At 35.4% G+C, this 24,514-nt stretch overlaps 6 protein-coding genes across 12 annotated transcripts; 2 read left to right on the top strand and 4 right to left on the bottom strand.

The window, feature by feature from the left end:
- Positions 1–63: 63 nt before the first annotated feature.
- Positions 64–3,316, bottom strand: LOC120257893 (protein root UVB sensitive 1, chloroplastic-like). The gene is made up of 7 exons (XM_039265185.1): positions 2,645–3,316; positions 2,194–2,469; positions 1,683–1,739; positions 1,346–1,544; positions 930–1,042; positions 452–628; positions 64–362 (listed from the first exon to the last, which is right to left on the bottom strand). The coding sequence occupies exons 1-7, from the start codon at positions 3,299–3,301 to the stop codon at positions 78–80; spliced, it is 1,764 nt and encodes a 587-aa protein (XP_039121119.1). The 5' UTR covers positions 3,302–3,316; the 3' UTR covers positions 64–77.
- A 2,729-nt stretch (positions 3,317–6,045) lies between these two features.
- On the bottom strand, positions 6,046–6,663 carry LOC120258258. Its single transcript, XM_039265612.1, has one exon. It carries the CDS (start codon positions 6,661–6,663, stop codon positions 6,046–6,048), a length of 618 nt encoding a protein of 205 aa, XP_039121546.1.
- A 2,147-nt stretch (positions 6,664–8,810) lies between these two features.
- Positions 8,811–9,587, top strand: LOC120259576. Its single transcript, XM_039267211.1, has one exon. It carries the CDS (start codon positions 8,851–8,853, stop codon positions 9,493–9,495), a length of 645 nt encoding a protein of 214 aa, XP_039123145.1. The 5' UTR covers positions 8,811–8,850; the 3' UTR covers positions 9,496–9,587.
- Positions 9,588–9,748: 161 nt separating this feature from the next.
- Positions 9,749–12,699, bottom strand: LOC120259574 (peptidyl-tRNA hydrolase ICT1, mitochondrial). 7 transcript variants are annotated; one of them, XR_005536144.1, is made up of 10 exons: positions 12,285–12,699; positions 11,631–11,690; positions 11,180–11,262; positions 10,968–11,032; positions 10,851–10,884; positions 10,652–10,722; positions 10,385–10,482; positions 10,157–10,213; positions 10,071–10,073; positions 9,869–9,940 (listed from the first exon to the last, which is right to left on the bottom strand). XR_005536144.1 is itself a non-coding variant. In XM_039267208.1 (9 exons), the coding sequence occupies exons 1-9, from the start codon at positions 12,538–12,540 to the stop codon at positions 9,796–9,798; spliced, it is 801 nt and encodes a 266-aa protein (XP_039123142.1). In that variant the 5' UTR covers positions 12,541–12,699; the 3' UTR covers positions 9,749–9,795. The 7 variants fall into 7 exon arrangements, 3 of the variants coding, with proteins under 3 accessions (XP_039123142.1, XP_039123143.1, XP_039123144.1); XM_039267208.1 differs by lacking the exon at positions 10,652–10,722 and having other exon boundaries at positions 9,749–9,940; XR_005536143.1 differs by lacking the exon at positions 10,071–10,073 and having other exon boundaries at positions 9,860–9,940.
- A 4,073-nt stretch (positions 12,700–16,772) lies between these two features.
- On the top strand, positions 16,773–19,005 carry LOC120259295 (cytochrome P450 704C1-like). Its single transcript, XM_039266876.1, has 6 exons — positions 16,773–17,131; positions 17,211–17,426; positions 17,568–17,855; positions 17,936–18,271; positions 18,354–18,557; positions 18,658–19,005. The coding sequence occupies exons 1-6, from the start codon at positions 16,814–16,816 to the stop codon at positions 18,835–18,837; spliced, it is 1,542 nt and encodes a 513-aa protein (XP_039122810.1). The 5' UTR covers positions 16,773–16,813; the 3' UTR covers positions 18,838–19,005.
- Positions 19,006–21,226: 2,221 nt separating this feature from the next.
- On the bottom strand, positions 21,227–22,309 carry LOC120259419. Its single transcript, XM_039267018.1, has 2 exons — positions 22,203–22,309; positions 21,227–22,100 (listed from the first exon to the last, which is right to left on the bottom strand). Exons 1-2 carry the CDS (start codon positions 22,254–22,256, stop codon positions 21,510–21,512), a joined length of 645 nt encoding a protein of 214 aa, XP_039122952.1. The 5' UTR covers positions 22,257–22,309; the 3' UTR covers positions 21,227–21,509.
- Positions 22,310–24,514: the final 2,205 nt, after the last annotated feature.

Genomic DNA, 24,514 nt, shown 5'->3' with positions numbered 1-24,514 from the left:
TCTTTGTTACTTTGAAATACAATTGACAATGAGAGTGGGTATGTTCACAATAGCACAAAAGAGAGCTGAATATATTGTCAGATTGTTTTCATTGTTGTAGCATGGCCCAAGCGTATCCTGTTTGGTAGTGGCCTTGCGATTAACCCATCCGTAGCCCAGCCACGTTCGGAGCCATCTCGTTGGATGTGATTGAATTCCCTTCTCACATAATCTAAGGATATCTCCAACCTACCTCCGGGACGGCATTCATCTGCAATGCCTCTTGATTCAAACCACATATTTCTCTCTAGCCAATACAGATAACTGACGTGAAACAAGGATTTGATCATGTCTAATGGAGATGAACTTTCCTTGAGCATCACCTGAAAAGGAAAACCCGCCAAAAGATGAGCTAGAGTGAAATTTTATGTTCCATCTAACATGAGCAAAGAAATACACAGGCAAAACTCACACAAAATTTTCCTTTCTCCACTGCAAGAAGATACCCTTCATCTTTGAACAGATCAAACATAGCAAAAAAATCCTCTTTGTTGTTAACAACTTCACTGAGCTTGCAACCAAGTTGCAGCCTGCGGCAAATCTCAGAAGCAGCATCTTTTGCTTCTGAAGAAAGAATTTGCGATTGTCCCTGCAGATAAAACCAGTAAGAAGGTAATAGAAATCATCAGCTCCAACCCAAAAAGGAAGTGCATTTTCAAATTCTCAAAGTAGGTATTTCTCTGGACTGAATTAAGGTCATGATTTATACAACGAAATGGATGTGAAGGCTGTTAGACATTCTTTAGCATAAGCACCCAACAGTTCACATGAATAATATTGGCACTTGAAGATTACAAAATAACATGAAGCCTAGATAGAAATAGCTCATATAAGAACAGTGGCCTCCCACAAATTCTCATATATACAGCAGAAAAGATAATACTGCTTACATTGTGTGGCTTAATGTTAAAAGCAGCAAAAGCTGGGAAGAGTGGTTCTTCATCATTAACTTCTTTGATCAAAGGAACCTGCCCGGTCAATAAATATTCGCTGAAAACCAAACCTGTTTAATAGTTAGGAAAGACGATTTACAAGGGCTACTTAATTGAAAAGCATAACATAAAAAATGACAAACAGATTCCAACAATATTCAAAAAAGGTTGCTCTCTGCTGAGTGTTTCATTAGGTACAGATGTACATGAGAAACTGGATTTGTCAATTTTTATTCTAATGTAGGCAAAAGCTTTTAAATTGAATGAGTTATTGTTACATTGGCAGCAATGTCATTGGTTCCCACTATATTAAACTATAAAGAAAGTATGCGATCACAAATTAATGCAAAGGGAACAGGGGTGATAGAAATTACTTGCACGATATGGATTTAGTGTCCTCAATTGAATTGACTGATAGGATTTAAAATTGCAGTACATGTGAATTCCAGAGACTGCTACAAAGGAAGCCATAGCTAATGGTACAGAGGAACCGATATAATTAGCTAAGGCTATTCCAAGCATTATTCCAAGGAACTTGCTAATCATTCCTTGAGCTTCACCTTTTGCAATAACCTGCAAAGATGCAAGGCAATAATTTGTGGAGAAACCCACTTTACTTAGGCATTTATTGCATAGTGCTAAATATAAAACTGATGGTGAATTTTATTAATCAGATAGAAATAAAAGACCTCAATGTAATTCATTTCTCACCTCTGCAAAATTCCTCTGCACTGCAAAGCCTGCATAAAAACAGCTCCTTGTAGCAGCCTATAGGAACAAAAGGACACATTTTAATTGGAGACTTTGGAGTAGATCCAAAGCCACTTGGTATGGTAAATAGAGTTTGATTTGATGGTTATGGAAACTTACCAAATAAACAATATAGACCTAGTCAATTGATTGCAAATGGTTTGAGGTAGTGCAAGTTGAGGGCTAATACATATAAAGACCTTCATCCATTTTTTAAATAAGAGAAATGAAAAAAGCCGACTTTGATAGATTACAATTCAAAGAATATTCTCTAGAATCTCTGCGGTTAATAGTGCAAGAAGATCATCAGACTACTTTGAGAAGAATGAATGTGAAATCTTGTTACAAGGTCATCAGAATCATATAAGTTTACAGGACAGGGAAAAAAGTAATTAAACTGAATTCTTACATCAAGGATAGCCAAATGGACATTAACAATGCTATAAATATGCAGAGGTTCAAGCGCCCATACCTGAATCAGAGACGATGCAGACCGACCAGCACCGGCTGCAGCTCCAATGAAAACAAACAGATGAGGAAAAGCAGGAGTCAAGATCTCAAGCCCGTAAGCTACATTTTCGAGAAGATCTGCGAGCAGCCTCCATCCCTTAGGATTAACATCAAAATGACGACCAAATTTTGACAACATTATCTTGCTGAGATACCCAATTCCATCCTTGAGCACCCAATTGACAGCGGCTGCTGTTGGAATTGCTCCTTTTCCCAATCCAACAGCATAAAGAAGAGCCTAACAAAGAGCATGCCATTTCTTAGAACGCAAACACACACATTCAAGAATGCCCTGCTTTAGATATGTAATTGAGCTATAAGATACATTAAACCCAATTCTTGAGATATAATGAATCACAAGAAAATAGAGAGAGGAATCATTCATCAATACGGATTACGGGATTCAAATATACCTGGGTGGAGAGAACGCCACTGACTTGGCTGGCGACTCCCTGAACGCCTCTCCATAGAGAGTACTCGAGGTAGTCGTCGCTGACGCTGTGGGGATACCCTTCGGGCAGCAACAGCCTCGAGACAACCTCACAACAACTCCGCCACCAGGCCTGGAGAGCCAAGTAGGACGAAGAATGGCTGCCATCGTTTTCGACAACCAAGAAATCGGAGCCAGAAGGATCCGGGACGAGTCTTGTCCACTTGCCGCCCTTCACCTCCCAAATAGCCCTAGCTAGGGCCGGTGCTGGGATGATCGAGATATAGAGCAAACAAAGGAAGGTGAGCAGCGTTGCTGATGACGGAAATAGCGAAGATTCTTCTTCTTCTTCTTCTTCTTCTTCTTCTTCTTCTTCTTCAGGATTCCACCAGTCATCAGGATTCCACCACGACCACAGCCAACCATTGTTGTTGTTGTTGTTGTTGTTGCGATTGCTCCCGCCATTGTTGGTGCCATCTAAGAGAGGAGAAGGAGAAGGAGATGGGAGTAGAGACGTGGAGGGGGGGAGAAGATGGGGAAGGGTTAGAGAGGTGAAGGAGAAAGAGGTTGGGCGAGTGAAGGAAGGAGAGGAGCGGGGTTGCGGCGGAGGAACCCGAGCGCATAGGTAGGAGGATGCCATTTCAATCCCGCTGCGTTTTCTTGGATCTGTTTCTTTTCACATATACCCCCCAATTATATATATATTAACCAACTCAGTATGTGTGTGTAATTAATGCTCATAAAAACCACTTGATTTCTAGGTCTAGAGTTCACCTCTCTCGTTGAGGTATAATGGATTATGTGTCTGTGTATTGGGGCTTGTCCATATTATTTAAAAACAAAGTTGATATATTTGATTAATTGAGATTTGCTTATTTTTTATTTTTAATGATGAATGTTTTATTTGTGAAAAAGTTAATAATTTAGTAGCATTGGTCTCACCGCATAAGATATTAGTTTGAAGATTTAAGAGTTTTGAGTTTAAGTTCTATTAGATATAGTGATAATAACTAATAACGGGTTTTTTGTTGTGGATGCGGACTTGTAGTCCTAATCCTAAGTTACCAAGTAAATTATTTTTCATTATTAGTATCATTTTGGCCGAATGCATTTCTGACTTCTTCTAAAATGGATGCAGAAACAAATGCTTTAGCATCAACTCTTACCAGACTTAGCAATAATAATCTTTCAGTTCAGCATATCTTCATCTCTTGTCATGATCTCCTAACTGCTATTAACTCTGGATACTATCTAAATGATTGGAGATCTAATCATTGGATCAATACTATTTATAATCTCCTCATTTTAGCTGGCAATCCTAGGATATACACGATTCCCAGATGCAGAATTGGTGCCGCTTTCAAATTTGCTATGCACAGGTCCAGCCTGCACAATATCTCTTTATTTCACTAAAGCAGGAATTTTCCTAAATGGATTATGAAATCTTTTGTTATAGATAGTAAGCTTTTTTTTTCGTTGTTTGTCTTGAGGGGTGTGGTGATTTATTGTTCTTCTTCTTCTTTTTTTCTTTTTTAAATATGGTTAAATCACTTCAATTAAAATAAAACATTCTCTCTCTCTTCTTTGTTGCTTTTCTTTTTTATTCAATAAATTGACCTTCGTGTTTTTTTTGTTAAAAAAAAAAAATGAATGTGATTCAGCGTGCTCTTCTTCATTGCTTCAATCCTTATTTGTGTGCTTTAGATTGCTTGGAGTGCTTCTGATTAATTAAGTGATTGAAATATCCCAATTGCTTTGGACACGATGGCTCGCCGTGTAAAATGGTAGCATGCATGGAAGTGCCAACGGGTCTCATTAGCCTGCTTTTGTTTAGAATCCGATTCATTTCATCATTGATTATCATTTTGGCTCACCTTTTTAAACATTTGATGAATGCCTTCACTTTATTGTTAGAAGTATAATTTCCTGTTTGTGCATTATTGAACAAAGAATTGCACATATATATATATATATATATATATATATATATCCATCTGAGGTTATTATACCGTTTTATGTGGATTTGGCCCGTCATAAAATCCTAAATTAAATAATGAAAACCAAATACATATATTCAGGTAAATATGTGCATAATCAAAAGTTGCATATTTACTCTTGTTTTTTTTTTTTTTAACAAAAAACAAAAAACACACACACACACACACACACACCCCTCAGTCAAATGAAAGCCATGCTTCAAACACCGTCTCCATTAGCCAACATGGTAGATTGAACCCCTTATGATACAAAAGTAACGCCCTGGGTTTCTCTTACCAAACGATGCAAAAAGCATCTGCAACACTATTGAGATCTCAGGTAATATTTTCAAAAACCATAGTCGGGTTGCAATCAACTAGCCTCTGGGTTTTCTATGGCTTCTCACGGAATTACCAAGATAGTCGGAGGTCATTCTTTTTTATTAAATCAATCACCGCCGGAAAGTCATATAAGACTTGATCAGGATTTAAATTCTTCTGTTTGCAAACTTCCAACACTGCACCAATTGCTGTCACTTCAACTTGTAAACTTGATTAACATATGTCTGACAATATAACCACCTGCAAGAACAATGTGTTTGTTCCCAACAACAAGGATGAAACCTAGCTAGTCCACAAAAGAATTAATTGTCAGTCCCAAGATGCATCACACAAAACCGAAAATAGAGAATCTATTGAAAGGGAAAGGGATTGGAAAAGCCTTTCTGCAGGTATTTTGCTTTCTCCTCGAATACTCCTTGGTTAGCTTCATCGCTTGCTGAAAAATTGAATATATATATATATATATATATATATATGGTTTACTCTAGTTTGTCAAGAGTGTCTTGTTTAACATGGTGGATATATTTGTTTCACAATAGTTTGGTTAAATAATGTTCATCACAAAATTAACATTTGAAGTTTTCTTGTAATTAAATCTTTTTCCTTGATATTGCTTTACTAGCTTTATGCTAAACAAAATATAATCCTTGTTGATGTTGTAGATGATAGATATCAAGGAGATTCTTCAGCAAAAGGAGATGAGTAGTCTTAATAATTAAGCAGCCACAGAAAAAAGCAAACAAGTAGAAAAGAAGCAGTGATTGAAAAAGATAGAACGTACAGTAAAGTCATCACTGACCACAAAACTAAAAATGAATATGCTCATCATATATGAGACTATATATCTGAGGCTGATAGCATGCCAAATATTTCATTCACTTCTTCCATCCATATGCTAAAATTAGGTAGATTAGATTATAATGGTAAGCAACTTTAACCCATTGTCTAGTGACCGACACTGTTGTCATGCAATCAGTTCCACTTACTATCTAAAAAGTCATATCACATCACTAAGAAAAAACCAACAACAACAACAACTAACAAAACAAACAAACAAAAGCCAGTTTCACCGCCGGAAAACATGGAGTTCCCCGGTATCATGATCAACACACTTGATCCACCGGCCACCACAACTACCCTGCAACCCAGGTCCATTGCCAACACCAACATGAAGAATCTCTAGCCCACCACCAATGGGCAAGAACGCAGCTCTCACCACCCTTGTCCCTCTCCCCATCATCCATGCAGCGCCGCCGTCCTTCCCGACAGCTCTCGTGCACACGACCACCATCCCTCTCGGTCCCGGCCTCACACCGCGCAGCACCCGCGCGGCATCTCTTCTCCTCATATCCACCACCATGAAGTCCACCCCTTCCAACTCCTTCACCCTTTCCTCCCCCTCCCCAACTACAACCTCCGCCGGCGATACTCCGGCGTGCTCCATCGCCTGCTCGTACTCAGCCTGTGCTCTCTCGTCCAACACCATGCACACACGCTTCCCACCAGTGTGCGTTGCCACGGTGGCCAGCCCGAGACTTGTAGAGACTCCAGCACTCCATGCCTCGACTATGAACTCCGCGCGCCAACCACCGGCCATACCCGAGACCAACTCGGCCACGTCCTTGCCCTCCATGTCCCCATCCGCCAGCGCCTTCACGGCGTCTATGTAGGCCTTGGCCGCCATCTCCGGACACCAAACCAGCTTCATTGTAATTGTGACATGCGTGATGCGTCTGTGTCCTTAGTGCAAATATATAAATATAAATATAAATATATATATATATATATATAATAAAGACTATGACTTGATAGTTGATATATGTATATGTATATATATATTGCACTAGAAAATATGAGAAAATGAATGGAATCTTAAATGGATCAAATTGGTGACTTGGTGGTGATAAAGACCGTGACCTGGCTGCTCATCTCATTTAACTTGCATTGAAAGCATTTAAGTTGCCTAAATTGAGATGTTTACTTAACTGGCAAGGAAAAAAAATAGAAAAAAAAATTATGGAAAAGGGGGGTGAATATAAGCCCGTACTTATCCGGTGGGCGTGTCTCCGTATGTATGTATATATATATATATATATCTAAGGCAAGCATGAAAATTTCAATTCTCTCTGCTGGACTTTCGGACAAGTTGATTTATTTTGATATATATATATAAATCTTCAAATAATCAAATGATATTAAGGCAAGATATAAATGAAATTTTCATGTAGTTTCATGACAAAAGTTATCTAAGACAAGGTCAACTGTCATGATCTTTTATACAATAAGCATGAAGAAAAAATGTTTTTATATTGTTTTTTAAACAATTTTGTTTGGACAATGGATGTATATGTTGATTAATAGATAGTATAAAGCTGTGAGAAATGATAACAAACTCTGAAAAAGACTTGCATTTTTTTGTCTTAGGTGGTTAAAAATATGAAATCAAGTCACATCCCAGAGGACGTACTCTCGGACTAAGTCATGGTCCATGGAGCCCTTGAGAGATGAGACAAAATAGAGTTACTCAAAGTTCATTATATATAAAAGCAAGTTGCTCAAATTGACACATGAGAATTCCTGATTAATTAATAACCAACCCTACTTGCTGCCAATCTAAGTGTTTATCATCTAGCTAATCTTATATTAAACAAATGAAACCTTTTAATTAGAACTCAACCTTGCGCCCAAGTGGATTGCTTTTTATGATGGACCACGCAAGGGGTGACCTATAGAGCAAATTAAGCAGAAGATAGCTTTATCTATTTAATTAAGGGTATATTATTTTTTTTAAGACTATTAAACAATGTCAATGAGTGCTGAATATCACAAAAGGTCTTGTTTTTGTAATCTAACTAAGCATCAAATGATACAAGGATGAGGCTAGCTTGTCCCCCACTTTTATCAGTGGCCACCATTGACTATTAGTTGATTATTGGATTATCACGTTAGTCTCATCCTAATACAGTGGATATGGCCAAAGAGCACATTTTTGTATGTATGAAAGAAGTCAAGCATTGGGGCTGCTGAAAAGAAAACATTATTAGATCTTCTACATCCCCATCTTTGGCGGCTAAAAGATTGATATTTTTGGTTATTTTGGTTTGAATTGTGCGGATGACTTAAGATATTAACTTGTGTATATGTGTTTATGTACGAATAGATGGACTAAAAACCCCAAGAGTTGAAAATAAACACAATATTTAAATAAGAAGTTTGATGATCTATATCACACTAAACAAGTTCTATCATTTGCTTCTGGTTGGTCGGAAGCGTTGACCTGAACAAAACTGTTGGCGAACTTCAAAAAGATAAGTACGGCATCACCTTTACCTTCTTATACCTGCCTTCCAATATATGTCCTTTTTTCCCTCTCTCTCTCTTCATTAATACATCACCCTTGAACGCAAGCAAGGAGCTTACTTGACCAATGTCCTAATCATGAAAACATTCTCTGTAAATGGTTTTTATTTCTAGTTTTTGCTTTTTCAGCTGTTTTTCTTTTTGTCTGTTCTTTTAATTTGGGTTTGTAATCCTTAAATATTGTAAAACTTTTTTTCTTATCAATAAAATCAGCTCTCTGAGCTCTTTCCCCATCCATCCATATATGCAGGACAAATAACAACCCATTATCAAACTTTACCATTTTAGATGACCATATTATAATTTATAAACTTAATAAAAAAAAAAAAACAAAAGATTGGATGTGTTTGATGGTATAAAATGTAAATGCAACATTGATATATCTAATAGTTTTCTTTTTGGTGTGCCAAAGTCAACCACATGGACCTTGTTTTTGTCTATATATAGCAACAGAAAACACCGCATAAGCCTACCAATCCCCCACTACGAAGAAAACCAAAGAGAAGATCAAATGAAGCTTGTCTGGTGTCCGGAGATGGCGTCCAAGGCGTACATAGGAGCCGTGAAGGCGTTGGCCGATGGAGAGATAGAGATAGAGGATAGCAACGTGGTTGAGATGGTCTCGGCCATGGCCGGAGGATGGCGTGCAGAGTTCATAGTTGAGGCGTGGAGTGCTGGTGTGGCTACGAGTCTTGGGCTTGCAACAGCGGCCGTGGAGACTGGTGGGAAGAGGGTATGCATGGTGTCGGATGAGAGAACAAGGGTTGAATACGAGCAGGCGATGGAGCACGCCGGAGTAGCACCGGCGGAGGTTGTTGTTGGGGAGGGGGAGGAGAGGGTGAGGGAGTTGGAAGGTGTGGACTTTATGGTGGTGGATATGAGGAGAAGGGATGCGGCGAGGGTGTTGGGTGGTGCGAGGCCGGGGCTGAGAGGGATGGTCGTTGTTTGCAAGAGCGCCGGCGGGAAGGACGGTGGTGCTGTGAGGATGATGGGGCGGGGGACAAGGGTGGTGAGAACTGCGTTTTTGCCGATTGGTGGTGGGTTGGAGATTCTTCATGTTGGTGTTGGCAAAGGGCCGGGTTTGCAGGGTGGTTGTGGTCGGTGGATTAAACGTGTTGATCGTGCCACCGGCGAGCTCCATGTTTTCCGGCGGTGAAACCGCGTTGATTATGATGATTATTATTATTTTGATATTTGATGTAAATTATGTAATTTTGCTTTTATATATATATATATATAAAGATTAGATTTCAAATTGTTTTTTTAAGGGGTTTTTTTTTTCTGTGTTGTTGTTGATGTCTGTAACGGTGAGAAAATGACTTAAGAGAACCTGACTCTTGAAAATTTATTTTAGAATCAGAAAGACATTCGAGAATGCAGAACAATTTTGATTGCTTGACAGGCACGCGTATTTGAAAACAAAGCAGTAAGCATCACGACATTAGATTTGGTAAACTTAAGAAAGAAGTTTAGATTGGAGTTTAAACAAAAAAGTGTGAACAAACACACAAGGAAGGCTACAACTGTCAGAATTCCAGATCAAACATGACTGTATAATTTCAACCAGTTTGAATGCTAAATAAGTCTGTATAATTTTCTCCCTTCAATTCAAAAAAGGGAAAGTATTAGTCAAGAAACAACTTTCATGAACATAAACACAATATACTTAATGTGCTAACTGGAGATGGGCACAACAGATAACAATAGTTGTCAGCATGTGTCAAGACAAACCTGCTGGAGACATATATACGTTTTCCAGTGTAAATATCAGTTGGCTCCATATATGAAACTCACTTCAGGTGCTAAAGTACATTTACCTTAAAATGAAAGAGCTTTCAGCATGATAGCAGTGCTGTAGATTGTCGACAACGCAACTGCAGGGGATTGATAGATGGTATCTTATATTAATCTTTCTCGAAAAATTCTCAAGAGTAGTTTAAGTGGATGTTAAAACCATATGGTCGAAACTTCAGAATATAAATGAAACAAAAGAAACATCAGAGGATTTTATGAGCTCAAGCCATGCTATGTGATCATGGATTCACCTGATGATCAGTCCCAACTGTCTCTGTTTCTCCTGATCGATTTCTTCTGTGAGAGAGCTTTCTTGTTCTGCATTCTCTTCTGTTCTTCGATAGCAGCCCTTCAATCATCAAAGGTTACACAGTCATTACTAAATCACAAAAGGCATTATAATGCAAATGCAACACCAGTGAAACACTTGTGGATCTACTACATGTTCAAGCTTGTTATCATTAGCAATGGATAATATTAGATGAGCTAAGAAATGCACAGTGACAAATTGAACAAACAATTTCTGGATCCTCTTCTTTTGCTCTTCTGAAGGTGGAGGTGGGACATACGAAGCAGCATCAATAATAGCCTATTAAAAAAGTTAATAGTGAAAGGAAATTGGAGTGATCTCGTCATAAAAATAAAATAAATTAATTCAAACAATTCATATCTGATTGATTGGAACAACTAATTTAAAAAAATCATTCCCAACTGTACCTGCAGTTTCTCGAGAGCATCTTCAATATTACCCCTGAAGAATAACAGAACATAGCCTCATGCTTTGTCAATTACAAAGAACATGACTAGAAACAAGGAGAAGGAATGAAAGTTAACTTCTGAGTTCGAGTCTTGGTTGAAGAAATGACAATCTCCCCATCTTTGTTGATACGATTCTTTTCCTGCAGGTAAGTAGTCAAGAAATTTAGAAGAGGACTAAAACAAGTTAAAGAAAAATGAATATTTCAAGGTCCTTTGCTTAGAAAAACGGAATCAATAGTACAGTTATAAGAAACAGAAACAACTAAAAGGTTTGATAAATCCATCACCATTTGGAATATTCTCTCCCTCACTCTTTCACTGAGCCAATGTGCATTTTTGACATTGAAGCGCATGTCCACTTTAGTGTTCACTGCAACAGAAATGGGAATTATAGCAATACTCTGAAGGATCTGTTTTCTAGTGAAAGAAAATTCCACAATCCAAATCATAATAGAAACTATAGCATAGCTTATTAGAGAAGGAAAAGAAACTTCAATATACTGCATAAATAAAGATTTTAGATGTAAACCACTATCAGAGGCCATAGAACAACAACAAACACCACCATTTAGCAAGCCATTTACAGTCACTTGTTCCAAAAAGCCCAAGAATTAGCAAGTTAGTTTGATGAACTCTAGAACATAGATTGCTAATTCAGGAATATATCTTTTGTAGCTATTGTCCTATTATTCAACAAAGAGGAAGAAAACACAATGAAATAGAACAGCATTAACAAACCTTTGTTCACATTCTGCCCCCCAGGTCCTCCACTTCTCGCAAAGCTGACAGTAACATGGTCTGCAAAGTAAACAGTTCTCACCAGCATGTTCTCAACAAGCATAGAGTATAACCCAAAAGTTATGTAAAACCCTAAAATTATAAGTTTGAAAAATCAAATAGCTGACTATCCATAACCAATAAAATCTAAATGGACCATATATGTGACTGAAAATCAATACCAAGGAAAGTAAGAATTGAAAATTTGTCCAAATCTAATAGGAAAATCCAAACTGAAAACAATTCACAGGATCCTTCCCATGTATTCCAATGAAGAGGCACAACAGTAGTTCATCACTTCTATAAATCTTCATACTCATTAACCCACATAAACAACAAATTCACAAGAACAAATAACAAGCCATTTTCTTTCCTCAATTTATCCATTTATCAATGTACACTAGTGTAAATATAGAGCATAAATTTGTATAATCCTCTCCATCCTCTCTTTCTGCAATAATACAGACCAAAAAAACACAAACAATCTTTTTTCCTACTTATGATCATAAAAAAGTCTCATTGCAGTAAAACTCAGAACAAATATTTGACAAAAGTAAAGCCAACCAAAAGACACCGAATCGAATCCAATGAATTCAAAGACAAGGAGTTAAATACCAAGGGTGATCTTGGGGGTCGGCTCGGAGCCAGCTGAGAGTGCCCTCTCTTCAGCTCCCTGAAGCAACTGCTGCATCAGCGCCAGGCGAGCAGAGACCTTCTTTTCTCCATCTCCGGCATTGGAGGCCGCGCACCTGATCCTCAAAGCCCCAACTTGGGGTTGAACCAGCCGAATGGAAGACCTCTGGGCAAGCCCCACGAAGGGGGACGCACGAATGAACTGCCTCACAAGAAGAGCGCTGCGTATGCTCGCCATTGATTGTCCCAATTCCGAGCGGGAAGGGAAGAACGCGAGCGTGAAACGACGTCGGATGTCGGATTTGGGAGGACGAAGCAGTGAAAGGGGAGATGGGCGGCGGGGGTTTTCGTTGGAAGAGAATTCACTTTGGTCCAATCTAACTCGTGGCTTTGGTTAGCGAGGCCCTTGCATCCATTTATCCTTTTAGAAAGATTATTGAAACCATTAAATTAAAGGTTTTTCCCTAAATTATTATAGCAACAACTGTATCTACTCCTCAAGGGGCGTTCATTTTGGAGGAAGTGGGAGAAGTTGTATGATTTTTCTTATTTTTTTGTGTTCATTTGTGTTGAAGTGACACTTTCTTCACTTCCGACTGAAATGGATTTTGAACTAAACCCAGTATATTTTTTTTTACTAAAGTGGAGGGAAGTGAGTCAATCTATAAAAAAACTCATTTACTTTCACTCCCGAAGTCCTTTTTGAACTCATAGAACTTCACCAAACACATAAATTCTCTAATTTTATTCTCACTTTATGATAAATGAACATCATAAATACTTGAAGTGAAATCACTCCTCTCCATTTTAGGGAAGTAGCACTTCCCCCACTTCCTCACTTCAGATCACTTCCCTATAAATGAAAGCCACAAAATGTGGAAGGTTATCAAACTTAGCAGACATTTTCACCCTTAAACCATCAACTCTTGGTCACTTTAGTGATCGATGTTCCCATTTCATTTTCAGGTAGATATTACTATCACCAAGGCTAGTTAAGCCCGACTAGCCTCTTGAAAACTCTAGGTGGTTGTTAATTAATTCAATACTCTCCACTATTCCCACCGTTTGAGCTTCCAAAATGGGTGATCTAAGAAATTTATAAAACTCGTAGGGACTTTTTATGGAATGATACAGATTCTACATGCTTGAAATGCAAATCTTAGCAAATTGTGGTGGAAGCTTTCCAAAATCAACATCTCTTGTTGGTCTCTTGTGATCTCATTCAATTACGATTGGCTTCGTAGCATAGAATTGTTATTCCATACTTCACCGAACAGAAGAATCGTTCTTTTATAAAGGCATACTTCAATGTCAAAAGGCTTTCCTTTGGGCGTTGATATTAAGCTAAAGAAGGATATATCTACCTTGTTCTGGCTAGATAGATGGCTTGATGAACAAATGCTAAGGGATGCCTGGCCCTTTCTATTCCACAAATGGCAAAGCACGTAGCTCACCGTAGTTGATTTTTTTCACATCAACCGACACCATCATCGACGTTAATCCTCTTGACCTTCAAGGATGTCTCTTAACAATGATTATTGAAGGCGCAGACTCCAAGACTTGGGGTTGGAAGAAAAAAATGAACTTCTTGTAATTCTTTTACTATTTTTTGAAAGACAATGGTCTTAGGAGTTAGGGGCCCATTTAGCAAACAATTTCTACAAAGTGCATTGCCCCTTTAAAATTAAAATCTTATGCCAACTACCCTTGGACAAAAAAATATACTAACTATGGACAACTTGGCAAAATAAGGATGTAACAAAATTTCCACAACTACTTGAGTTTTATGCCATACATTAATGGAAACAATAGACCGTTTGCTATTAAATTGTCCCATTCACAACAAGGATTTGGACACACTACTCCGTTTTATTCAATGTCCCAACCATTCCGACCATCCTTAGGGAGATCTTAATCTCTTAGGGGCTCAAATAGGGTTTTTACTTCTCATGATTTGAGAAAACTTCTTTATTTCAAGTGATTTAGTGGAATATATAGCTCGAACGGAATAACAACATTTTCTCATATATAGCATTATCACATCTTTCGTTTATATGCAAAATTGATTATATGTTTACTGCCTAGAAAAATATGTTCTAGATCATTAAAGGGACCAAGCTAGAAGAGTCTTTTCTGACGATACAAAGAAGTCTTGATTTCACATTTCTTTTGTGCTCAACTCCTGGGAATTACTCACATTAATCCTCCTGAATCAATCACTTAATAGTTGTCGGTTTCGTCCAATCTTGTTCAGTCCTATTTGTTTGTTGCAATAGTCTGTTGTTTGTGTCGAATTCTAGTTTTTTTGTTTTTTTCACATTCATCCCTAGTTGACTTCTGATTTATTTTTCTGTTTTAATTTTCTCCTATCTCAGTTTGTCTTCTATCTTGTATAAATTACCTTAGCTAGTTGTATCAATGTATCATTGTATTGTTCTCCTTTTATTTTCAATAAATATGATTTATTCATCTTAAAAAATTATATTAAAAATTTATATAAAAATTATTTTTGGAAATATAATTGGATAAATACAAATTTGATCATCAAACTCTCGCGTTTTGATAAAGAAAAATAATGAAACACTAAATCACTATTGTAGCGGTGATGCGCAATGGCGCATGTGATTTTTGTTTTTTATGTATACATGAATAACTCGTTAACTAATTTTATATTTTTTTAATTTTAAATTATTATTTTTTTAAAAAAAAATAATATCATGTGTCATGAGTTGAGTTATATGCATGTGACAAATTGTTTTTTTAACGAGGAACATGGACAATTTTTTTATTTTTTTAAATTAAAAAATATTATATCTTATTATTTATATTGTATGTAAGCGCTTAAACCAACGTGATATTTAGGGGTAATCACTTATATGATAAATAAAACCTGACTATATTTTTCAGATCAAATAAACCACTAGAAGAGAAGTGATTGCAGAGGTGACACCTTGAATTATATGTGATAAGTCAAATATAATATATATACCATTTAATTTAAATAAATAATAAATAATAAATAAAATATATTATATTTATGATAATTAAAGGCAAGCTAGATTTCTATTTCTTAGACATAAATAACTCTCATGTGAGTTAATAAGCCAAAATAACCAAAAGATTTTAATTAAAAAATTATAAATAAATTTGACCCAGATATAATATAGAATAAATTAAATTGAGTTGTGTTTTGATGGTAGGTTAATATTTATTCAATTATCAATTATGATACATAAATAAAAGTTTAAAAGAAGTGAACTTTATTTTTAACCATAGTGTACATACATTATCAGACTAATTCAAGATTCGATTTTGAGGTATATTTGTTATATAAATAATTAAATCAGTTGAAATTTCAAACATGTATCCATAGTCCACAAAAATGGCTCCATTGATTAATCAAGATAGTTTACCAATGTTTTATATACTTATTCTGAAAGCGACAAGCCTGATTTTTTTTTCTTTATCATGAAAAATAACTTAATTAATTAATCAAATAAGTAAAAACAAAGCAACAAACTATGGAAGAAAGAAGGGCAAGAGTTGGTCAAAGCCACTTTGTTCAAATGGTTAGCTGCACCAAAATAAATCTCTCATGTGGTGTGTGAAATGGTGAGGGTTCGAATCTTCGTTAGGGAAATTAACTCATAGGTGATGTTGCAACCAACTCATGTGCCGCTTGCCACTTTTTTTATTAAAAAAAAAAAGGATAAATGTGATCACATATTTTTAAAGTATGAATTGTAGTAATGTGTGAGAAAGCTTATGTGCAAAAGAGTGATCTATTCATCTTCACTTGTTTTGTAGAGGTTCGTGCGTGTTCAAATAGTTTTTTTTTAAAAAAAACTCTTGCAGAACAAGAAGCCAACTATGGCGGTTTAAGGTAACCAGAGACCTAAAACGGAATTTTAGAATAAATCCTCTAATTTATTTAATAAAGTTAAATTTTATTTATGTTTTATTAAATACATGTTTGTTTTTGTTTCTCCATGAAGAGATAAATCTAAAGTAAAAATGTAATAATATAAAAACTATAAAAACTCTTATTTATAATTTAAAAAAATAAATATTATATTAATTTTGGAGAAATAAATACATGTGAAAAACCCATTATAGAAGATCAAAATTGAATTTTGTAAAAGTTAGTTAACGAAGATATGTGGTTGATTAAGTATCAAAATAAAAATATTTAATATCTTATTTTAAATTTTAAAGTTAGTTAAGATTATATTAAATATTAAATTAAAATATTTTGTATTATAATAATTATTGGCAGTTTTTCAAAACTTTTTTTAGTTTATAAAATTATTATTAAAAAATTTAAAGATGAGACTTTAAAAGTAAATTATTATTAAAAAATTTAAAAATAAACTCTAAAAATTAAAATTATTATTAAAAAAATTTAAAATGACGCTTTATAAAATATTAACACCTAAAGCAATTGCTTCGTTAACCGTACTACTGAAACCAACCAACCATTCGTGAGGATTTCACCGTTCACAGCGCCGGCCATGGAATTCCTCCAAGCTGCGGCTGCAGCATCTTCTCTTCTTCTCCTTCTCTATGTCCTCAATCTGCTTCAATGGTTTCCAATTATTCCATCACTGTTGAAAAACCAGAACAAGAACAAGAAGAGAAATTATCCTCCTGTGGCTGGAACCATCTTTCACCAGCTACTTAACCTTCCTAGACTTGTTGATTTCATGGCCGACATCTCCCGCCGCCACAAAACCTTCAGGATGCTCACTCCCTCCATCAACTATGTCTACATCGTTGACCCCTCCAACGTTGAGTACATCCTTAAGACCAACTTCACCAACTATGGCAAGGTCAGGGATCATCCAGTGGTTCCTCTAGAGATTGATGTTTTATTTAACATTGATGACACTGTTAAGTACTACGTTGCAGGGATATTCTTTCTATGATGTGATGAAGGATTTACTTGGTGATGGGATTTTTGCTGTGGATGGTGAGAAGTGGCGTCACCAGAGAAAGATGGCTAGTTATGAGTTCTCCACTAAAGTTTTGAGAGATTACAGCAGTGTTGTGTTCAAAACCAATGCTTCTATGCTTTGCCAACTTGTTTCAGAGGCTGCCACTTTGAATCAAATGATTGATATCCAAGTAAGTAGAATGGATGGATGCATGGATACTCTGTGCGTATCTCTCTGGATGTGTTTTTCAAGTAACTGGTGTTTAATTAGTTTTTGAATTATGGTTTATGTTTTTACTTTTTATGTGTGCTTTAATTGTTATATATGCCAGGATTTATTAATGAAAACAACGTTAGATTCTATCTTTAAAGTTGGGTTTGGAGTGGAATTGAAGACACTCTCTGGAACAAGTGAGGAAGGAAAAGCTTTTGCTAAAGCTTTTGATGATTCTAGCATCCAAGTCACACGTCGTTTCTTTGATGTTACTTGGAAGGTCAAGAGGTATCTGAATGTTGGTGCGGAGGCCATGATGAAGAAGAACATTAAAATTATTGATGATTTTGTATACAAGTTGATTGACACCAAGCTAAAGCAACTTGCTGAAGATCAAGATGATTTTGTAAGCCAAATCGAAATGAAGAACATGCATCAAACTCGTTGCTTGAACTTTTTAATCAATCATATTACTTGGTATTGCAGATGAAGAAAGAAGATATCTTATCGAGATTTTTGATCGAAAAGGAGAAGGATCCAGTGAACATGAACAACCGATATCTGCGAGACATAATACTGAACTTCATGATTGCTGGCAGAGACACAACTGCAGGGACTTTGTCATGGTTCTTATACATGCTATGCAAGCATCCTGATGTACAAGAGAAAGTTGCAGAAGAAGTGATACAAGCTACTAACATGAGAGACAAGGTGCCAATTGGTGAATTCTCATTAAGTTTAACTGAAGAAGTTCTCAATAAAATGCAGTATCTACATGCAGCACTAACTGAAACGCTCAGACTATACCCTGCAGTCCCACTGGTAAAATTTTTATAGTATCAGATATGTGAATGTTGTTTTTAAGAAACAAATTAAAGTTATTTGAATGTTAAATGCTTAACAGGATCCAAAGTTATGTAGCAAGGATGACACATTGCCTGATGGTTTTGATGTGAGAGAAGGGGATATGATTATTTATCAGCCTTATGCTATGGGGAGGATGAAGTTTCTTTGGGGTGAGGATGCAGAGGTTTTCAGGCCAGAGAGATGGCTCAATGAAGATGGAGTTTTTGAACCTGAGAATCCTTTCAAATTCACAGCTTTTCAGGTTTGTTGTGTGGCAAGAAGTATATGAATTTGAACTTGATTTGAGAAAAGGAAATTGGATGTTTTAATACTTAACAAAACTATTGTTTGTTTGTGGACAGGCTGGTCCTCGTGTATGCTTAGGAAAAGAGTTTGCTTACAGACAAATGAAGATTTTTGCTGCTACTTTATTGTGTTACTTGAAATTCAAGCTCTGGGATGAGAGGAAACCAGTCAAGTATAAAACAATGTTAACTCTTCAAATAGATGGAGGTCTCTTCCTCTGTGCCATTAATAGATAACTTTGTGCTTCTAGTTTATGTAATTAAGAATAAAATGTCCAAGTTTGCATGTATTTATTTTGTGAATTTTCTCAAAAGATGCAAATTCAAAATTTCACAATGGGACAGATTCAAAATAAAAGACTGAAAAGGTCATTCTAACTACCAGCGGTTGAATTACCAGACAGACAAAAGAACAAGAGAAATGCAATGGAGGAGCTAATGGTTGTTGATACAGCGAAGGAAACTATGATGCAGTTATTTTTCATGTTTACTATTGCTTCTTTGTGTATGCATTGTGGATTAATTTCGTCTATGCATGCATGAATATCATTTTAAATTGTGTTTAGAGTTAAGATTAGTCACTTGATCAAACATTTTTAAGAAAGCACACATTTGAAGAAAGAATGGAAGAAGGAGAAATATAGAAACCTGCAGAGTGGGAGTAGAAGTGGAAAGATTTTTACCATGATAAACAATGGTCATAAACACAATAAGTGGGATATAATTCGTGAAATTCAAAGCAAACATAAATATAAGTGGAATATAATTCATCAAATTCAAATATTAATAACAATGACTAAAACAATTGGTTTATGCAAATGAAGGGTTTTTAGCCTCTTGATGTGTGTATATACATATGTGGAGTGATTCTAGAGCCAATAGAGATAACCTTTTCATCTTCCAAAAGGGATGCATTTATTAGATAAAAAGCCTGCCATTATGATGATTTATGATAAACCTGACAGATCAGAACGGCCCTTTGTGATCCGTTACATTTCATGCAAATTTTTACTCTTATCAACTTTTGTCATGTGATGTATATGAACAAAACAGGGTTAATGGAGAGCTATTAGTAAAAAAAACCAATGTTTATGTTTAAAAATTTTAATATTATAAATATATCACGAAAATATATCAGATATCATTATTATTCAAAATATCAAGGACAACGTGCATGCTAGGGCGATTTTTGAAATTGTCTCAGAAGAACCTTGTTTTTTTAATTTGTGTTTGTTGTTATAGATATATCACAACTATTGATTTTTTTGTTGCTTATTTTTTATTTTTTTCACCAGATTGGTGGGGTTGTTGTACTCTTTTTTTATTTGAAGTGATTGATCAGAGATCACCTTTTCAAATATATATATATATATATAATCTCTATATTCAATAATATTTATTATATATAAAATATTTTAAAAAAACAATTTTATCTACAAAACATAGATTTCTAGAATTATACAAGAGTGAAATTCTATTATAATTTTTCAAATTTTTATAATATATGTCTTTCTTTCTTTTTAAAAAAAATGCAATCTCTTCTTTTACCCAAAATAAAATCCTAAATAATTGGACTTTTAAAGTTTGGGATGCAAATCTAAATTATTGAACATAAAAAAACCACTAATCCATCTCCGATTATCATTTGGAAAAAAATACAACTGTTTTAGCCGTCAATGAAGAATGAAAAACAAACAATTAATCCTATCTTATCATTTTCTTATCCAAAATTTGACCATACTGTTATGTGTATCACAAGGCAAAGGCAAAAAAAATCAACGACACTGTTGTACTAGTTTTATACCCATGTGAACTCTTCTTTCATGCTATTATTTATTTAGAATATTTGACTGAAATAAAAATAAAAAATAATCGAATGATTAATTATAACTCTTTTCCACCAATCTAGATTATGAGAAAAATTGATTGCATATTTTTTCTCCAGGCATCCACAGTTTCTTTTCTTTTTTCTTTTTTGAATAAAGTGAATAAATCACATATTTATTAGAAAAAGAGAGAAGGTAATAGAGAATCACTCAAGATAAATTAAAGATGTCAGACTAAGATAAAAATAAAAAGACTGTTTTCCTCACCGCGAATGAGGAAAACAAATCGAAATCGAAGAGCAGAAAAGACGAGGAGAGAGAAAAAACAAATCCACAGTTTCTTATAAGAAGAGGACCAAATTAAAGAATTTGATCTATATTGTCAAATAAAGCCTTGAATTTTTTAACTTTAATGTTGAGATTAATATCGATAACCTCGTGAATATGATGACCAATATAGGATTTAGCAGCACGAGTGGATTTATAATCACTTTTATTTTTATTATTATTACATGTATTATAAATTTTTTTCCCCCTTTTTTAAAAGAAAATTTTACCGATTGATTACAATTTTTTACTAACTAATAATAATAATATATAATAATGTTTAGGAAGAAGAATGGCAAACATCTTTAATTTTATCATTTCTAGTTTTTTTTTATATTAAAGTTGTGATATGCTATTTTTTTCCTTTATTTATCTGTTTTCTAGTTTTTTCCAATTTTTTTAATAAATTATACTTTATCCATTTTTATTAAAAAAACAAACAAAGAAAGAAACATCTCTATCAAGCCTCCAAATAACCTCAATTATCGCTAATATCTCATTATGCAAAATTCGTCCACACTATTTTTTTATTTAAAAAAAAAGAAAAAAAGAAAGCTGACAACTAAGACTTAATCATGTTAAAACAAGCTCCAAATCAATATACAAGTTATGACAACCCACCATCTCTTCCTCTTTAATTCTCTACCAAGTTATACCAACAAACACAGCCTCTTTCTCTCTTTATACACTACTACTACTACTACTACTACTACTACTACTACTAATAATAATAATAATACAACATGATACCATTAATCAAGCCTCAATCCACTTCCTACGTGGAGACCTGACCCTGAACACATGCTCCTCTCCGGTGCACTCATCAACACGCACCACCCACTGACTCCTCTTCGCCGCCGGCGGCACTCTACTCACTCTCAACCCCTCTCCAATCGGCAACAGCTCCACTCTCAACCCACTTCCACTTCCACTCCCACTCCCACACATCTCCTTATGAAAAGCATTATATCCCACCACCACCCCTCCACACGCTTCCATTGCCCCTGCCTGCGCCGCCCTGAACACCCGTTCATGTCCGGCCAAATCACAGTCCACCAGCACAAAGTCAGCTCCACGGTACTCCCCCATCAACAACTCTCTACCATCCCCCATTACCAGCTCCACGTTCTCTGCTTGCATTCCAAGAGATATCACTGATGAGTTTAGCTCATCAGCTCCGGGGACTATGCATACCACTCTACCACCTGTTTGCTGCGCTGCCGCGATGAGCGCTAGCGTGGTTGAGCCAGCTCTGTCCGCACAGACATCCACCATGAGTCTAGCTCCACTCCCTCCTGCCATTGCTGATATGAACTCTGCCACGTCTGGCTCCATTGCATTGTTTCCCTGTTATATGTATATTAAGAATCATTAATTAATTAATTAATTGATCAAAGAATATTAATGCATATGAGGGATCATACATGTTGGTGTGATCTTTCAACTTACAGTTTTCAAGGTCCTGAGGAATGCTTTTGTGGCGTTTTCAGCAGACCATGCCATCTCTTTAGCTTTTCTTATCTTTTCTTTCCTTTCTCTCCTTCTTTCTTTCTTTGTTTGTGTGTGTGATGAGTTCTCTGGTTGGTGCTCAAACAGCTCATTTTATAGAGGGTTTGTGGGGGAGCCTGTACTCTATCAGAGTAGTTGGCAAGTTTACGTGGTGTGTCATGTGGAGCTGGCCGGGGTTTGAGTTGGATTTCTTTTAATTTGTGGTCCCTGATTCAAGGCGATTAGATCCACTTGTCTATGTTTATGTCGGCTTAATTAACTTCAACTCTTGTTAATTTGGAAGTTTAAGGCATTGTGAAATATGTTAGGGAGAAAATATCTCAAGAAAATAAATATTAGGAAAAAAACCTAGCTACTTTATGTTGTACAACTCTTATTATTTTGTACTTTATGTTGTAAAAAACATGTTTCACAATTTTAATTTGTCTAATTAACTGTATTTTCCATTGTAAACGTGATTACATACTGTATATTTATTTTGAATGACTGTACACAGCAAAAGTATCATTTGACTTCAAATAAAATGAGAGATACTTGAGTTCGAAGAAGAAAAAATAAAATTAATCAAGGTCTATATATATTTATGACTGGAAAGACTTTTTATTGATAGAGTTTGACTTTTTGTGATTTCTTTTTAATAAGAACATTATTCTTTTATTTTACTTAAATTACCATTTATGTGAATTTATTTGAAATACATGAATATATATATATATATATATCATATTTTCTTAAATTCTATTTTTTAATTGAATGTCTATATTGCAGCAAATTAAAGATTTGCAAGCACCTTACATTATTATACACACACACACACACACATGTTACATTAACCATCCTCAAGTCTTCAACATAAAGAAAAAGAGAAGACTTGATTAAAATTTATGATCACTACAAACAGATAATGCACTCATGCAGCCCTTGCAGCAAGCAAGCATGGCAAACACAGCATGGACTCCAGTTGCTTGATAAACAGATAAACTCATAACTTCACTGCAATGAAATGTATCTGGCTCAGCTCACCTTTTAATTTCTGTCTTTTTATTTTGTTTCTTGTAACTAGATTCAGATCTATTCACTGATAGAAGTCACGTGAAAGCTAGCCATTCACCATGCATGCACTGGAACAAATCATGTCTTTTTATTTATATTTCAGTAATGAGTTTCCTTGATGCTACTACATACCCATTCTTTAATTACTGACTCATCAGACATTGTCTCCACTATTTATATTTTAAGCTCCACAAATTGCATTACATAAAGAAATAATCAATCCTATGATATATCAACCACCAAAATAATGCAAGTCTTGAATTAGCTGTGATGCTTCCTTGAATTAAATTATGAATAAACTCAAAATATGTGGAGATCTCCAGACTAGTGTAGCATCTCCATAGGACAATCCTGAAATCTCCCATGTTCCCTTCAAAACAAATAATAAGACCTCAATCCTCACCATCAAATAATGCTAATTAATGATCATAAAATAAAGCCATACTTGTGATTATTTCCCTCCTAATGTCTCCTATAAGAGAAGCAAGAGGAATTTCTTCTGTGAATGTACATATTTTGGTACTCTAAATGTCCTTCCCTGAAAGAAGGGAGGCAGCTTAATGCTTAATTAATTTAGCTATTTTGTTGCCAGCTTAGGTCAATGAATTAAGGCCAGATCCACCATTAATCTTGATTCATTAACAAAATAATTTCTCATGTCTTCTTGCTCCTCTAACAAGCTACACCAAACTTTATTACTGTTTTGCACGTGTAGCTAGCTAGATCTCTTGTACCTTGAATATAAATAATAACTACTATTTCAAGTCAATGCCAACTCGATAATACCACAAGACATGCAACATCAATTAATTTGTCCCTAGATATGAATTGAAGAAGAATTGGATAATCTAGTTATTATTAAATCATGGTCAATCTCATTGGAGCCATTTTTTTTCTCTGATGGTAAAAATTAATTATAAAGAAAAAACAAAGGTGTATGCATTGACTGATATATGATATTATCTCTAGTTAATGAAGAAGCTTAATAATTGAAAGTTAATAAGAAGTAGGAGAATGGTGTAGAAGAGATTGGCCGACAAAATTAATACAGCAGTGATGAAGAGCATCTTTCCTGCTCTGCAAATAAGTGTCATTGATAGAACCCTGCCACCCGGGTCCCCAACATTGGAATACTATTTGGGCAGTGGGTGCACTTGCTATTTCATAACAAACATCTCCCACATGTCCTCACATTGATG

This window comes from Dioscorea cayenensis, chromosome 4, assembly GCF_009730915.1.
Source record: "Dioscorea cayenensis subsp. rotundata cultivar TDr96_F1 chromosome 4, TDr96_F1_v2_PseudoChromosome.rev07_lg8_w22 25.fasta, whole genome shotgun sequence".
NCBI lineage: Eukaryota > Viridiplantae > Streptophyta > Magnoliopsida > Dioscoreales > Dioscoreaceae > Dioscorea > Dioscorea cayenensis.
The sequence above is the reverse complement of the archived record's forward strand: the minus strand, read 5'-3'. Positions and strand labels throughout refer to the sequence as shown.

Excerpts from the sequence above, each read along its gene's own strand:
- LOC120259295 (XM_039266876.1), top strand. The coding sequence starts at position 16,814 with ATGGAATTCCTCCAAGCTGCGGCTGCAGCATCTTCTCTTCTTCTCCTT. Across the intron at positions 17,132-17,210 it reads ACTTCACCAACTATGGCAAG|GGATATTCTTTCTATGATGT; the intron begins GTCAGGGATCAT and ends ACTACGTTGCAG. Across the intron at positions 17,427-17,567 it reads ATCAAATGATTGATATCCAA|GATTTATTAATGAAAACAAC; the intron begins GTAAGTAGAATG and ends TATATATGCCAG.
- LOC120259576 (XM_039267211.1), top strand. The coding sequence starts at position 8,851 with ATGAAGCTTGTCTGGTGTCCGGAGATGGCGTCCAAGGCGTACATAGGA.
- LOC120259419 (XM_039267018.1), bottom strand. The coding sequence starts at position 22,256 with ATGGCATGGTCTGCTGAAAACGCCACAAAAGCATTCCTCAGGACCTTG. Across the intron at positions 22,101-22,202 it reads TCCTCAGGACCTTGAAAACT|GGAAACAATGCAATGGAGCC; the intron begins GTAAGTTGAAAG and ends TACATATAACAG.
- LOC120258258 (XM_039265612.1), bottom strand. The coding sequence starts at position 6,663 with ATGGCGGCCAAGGCCTACATAGACGCCGTGAAGGCGCTGGCGGATGGG.
- LOC120257893 (XM_039265185.1), bottom strand. The coding sequence starts at position 3,301 with ATGGCATCCTCCTACCTATGCGCTCGGGTTCCTCCGCCGCAACCCCGC. Across the intron at positions 2,470-2,644 it reads GTGGCGTTCTCTCCACCCAG|GCTCTTCTTTATGCTGTTGG; the intron begins GTATATTTGAAT and ends GCTCTTTGTTAG. Across the intron at positions 363-451 it reads TGGAGAAAGGAAAATTTTGT|GTGATGCTCAAGGAAAGTTC; the intron begins GTGAGTTTTGCC and ends TTTCCTTTTCAG.
- LOC120259574 (XM_039267208.1), bottom strand. The coding sequence starts at position 12,540 with ATGGCGAGCATACGCAGCGCTCTTCTTGTGAGGCAGTTCATTCGTGCG. Across the intron at positions 11,691-12,284 it reads GACCCCCAAGATCACCCTTG|ACCATGTTACTGTCAGCTTT; the intron begins GTATTTAACTCC and ends TTTACTTTGCAG. Across the intron at positions 11,263-11,630 it reads GGGGCAGAATGTGAACAAAG|TGAACACTAAAGTGGACATG; the intron begins GTTTGTTAATGC and ends TTTCTGTTGCAG.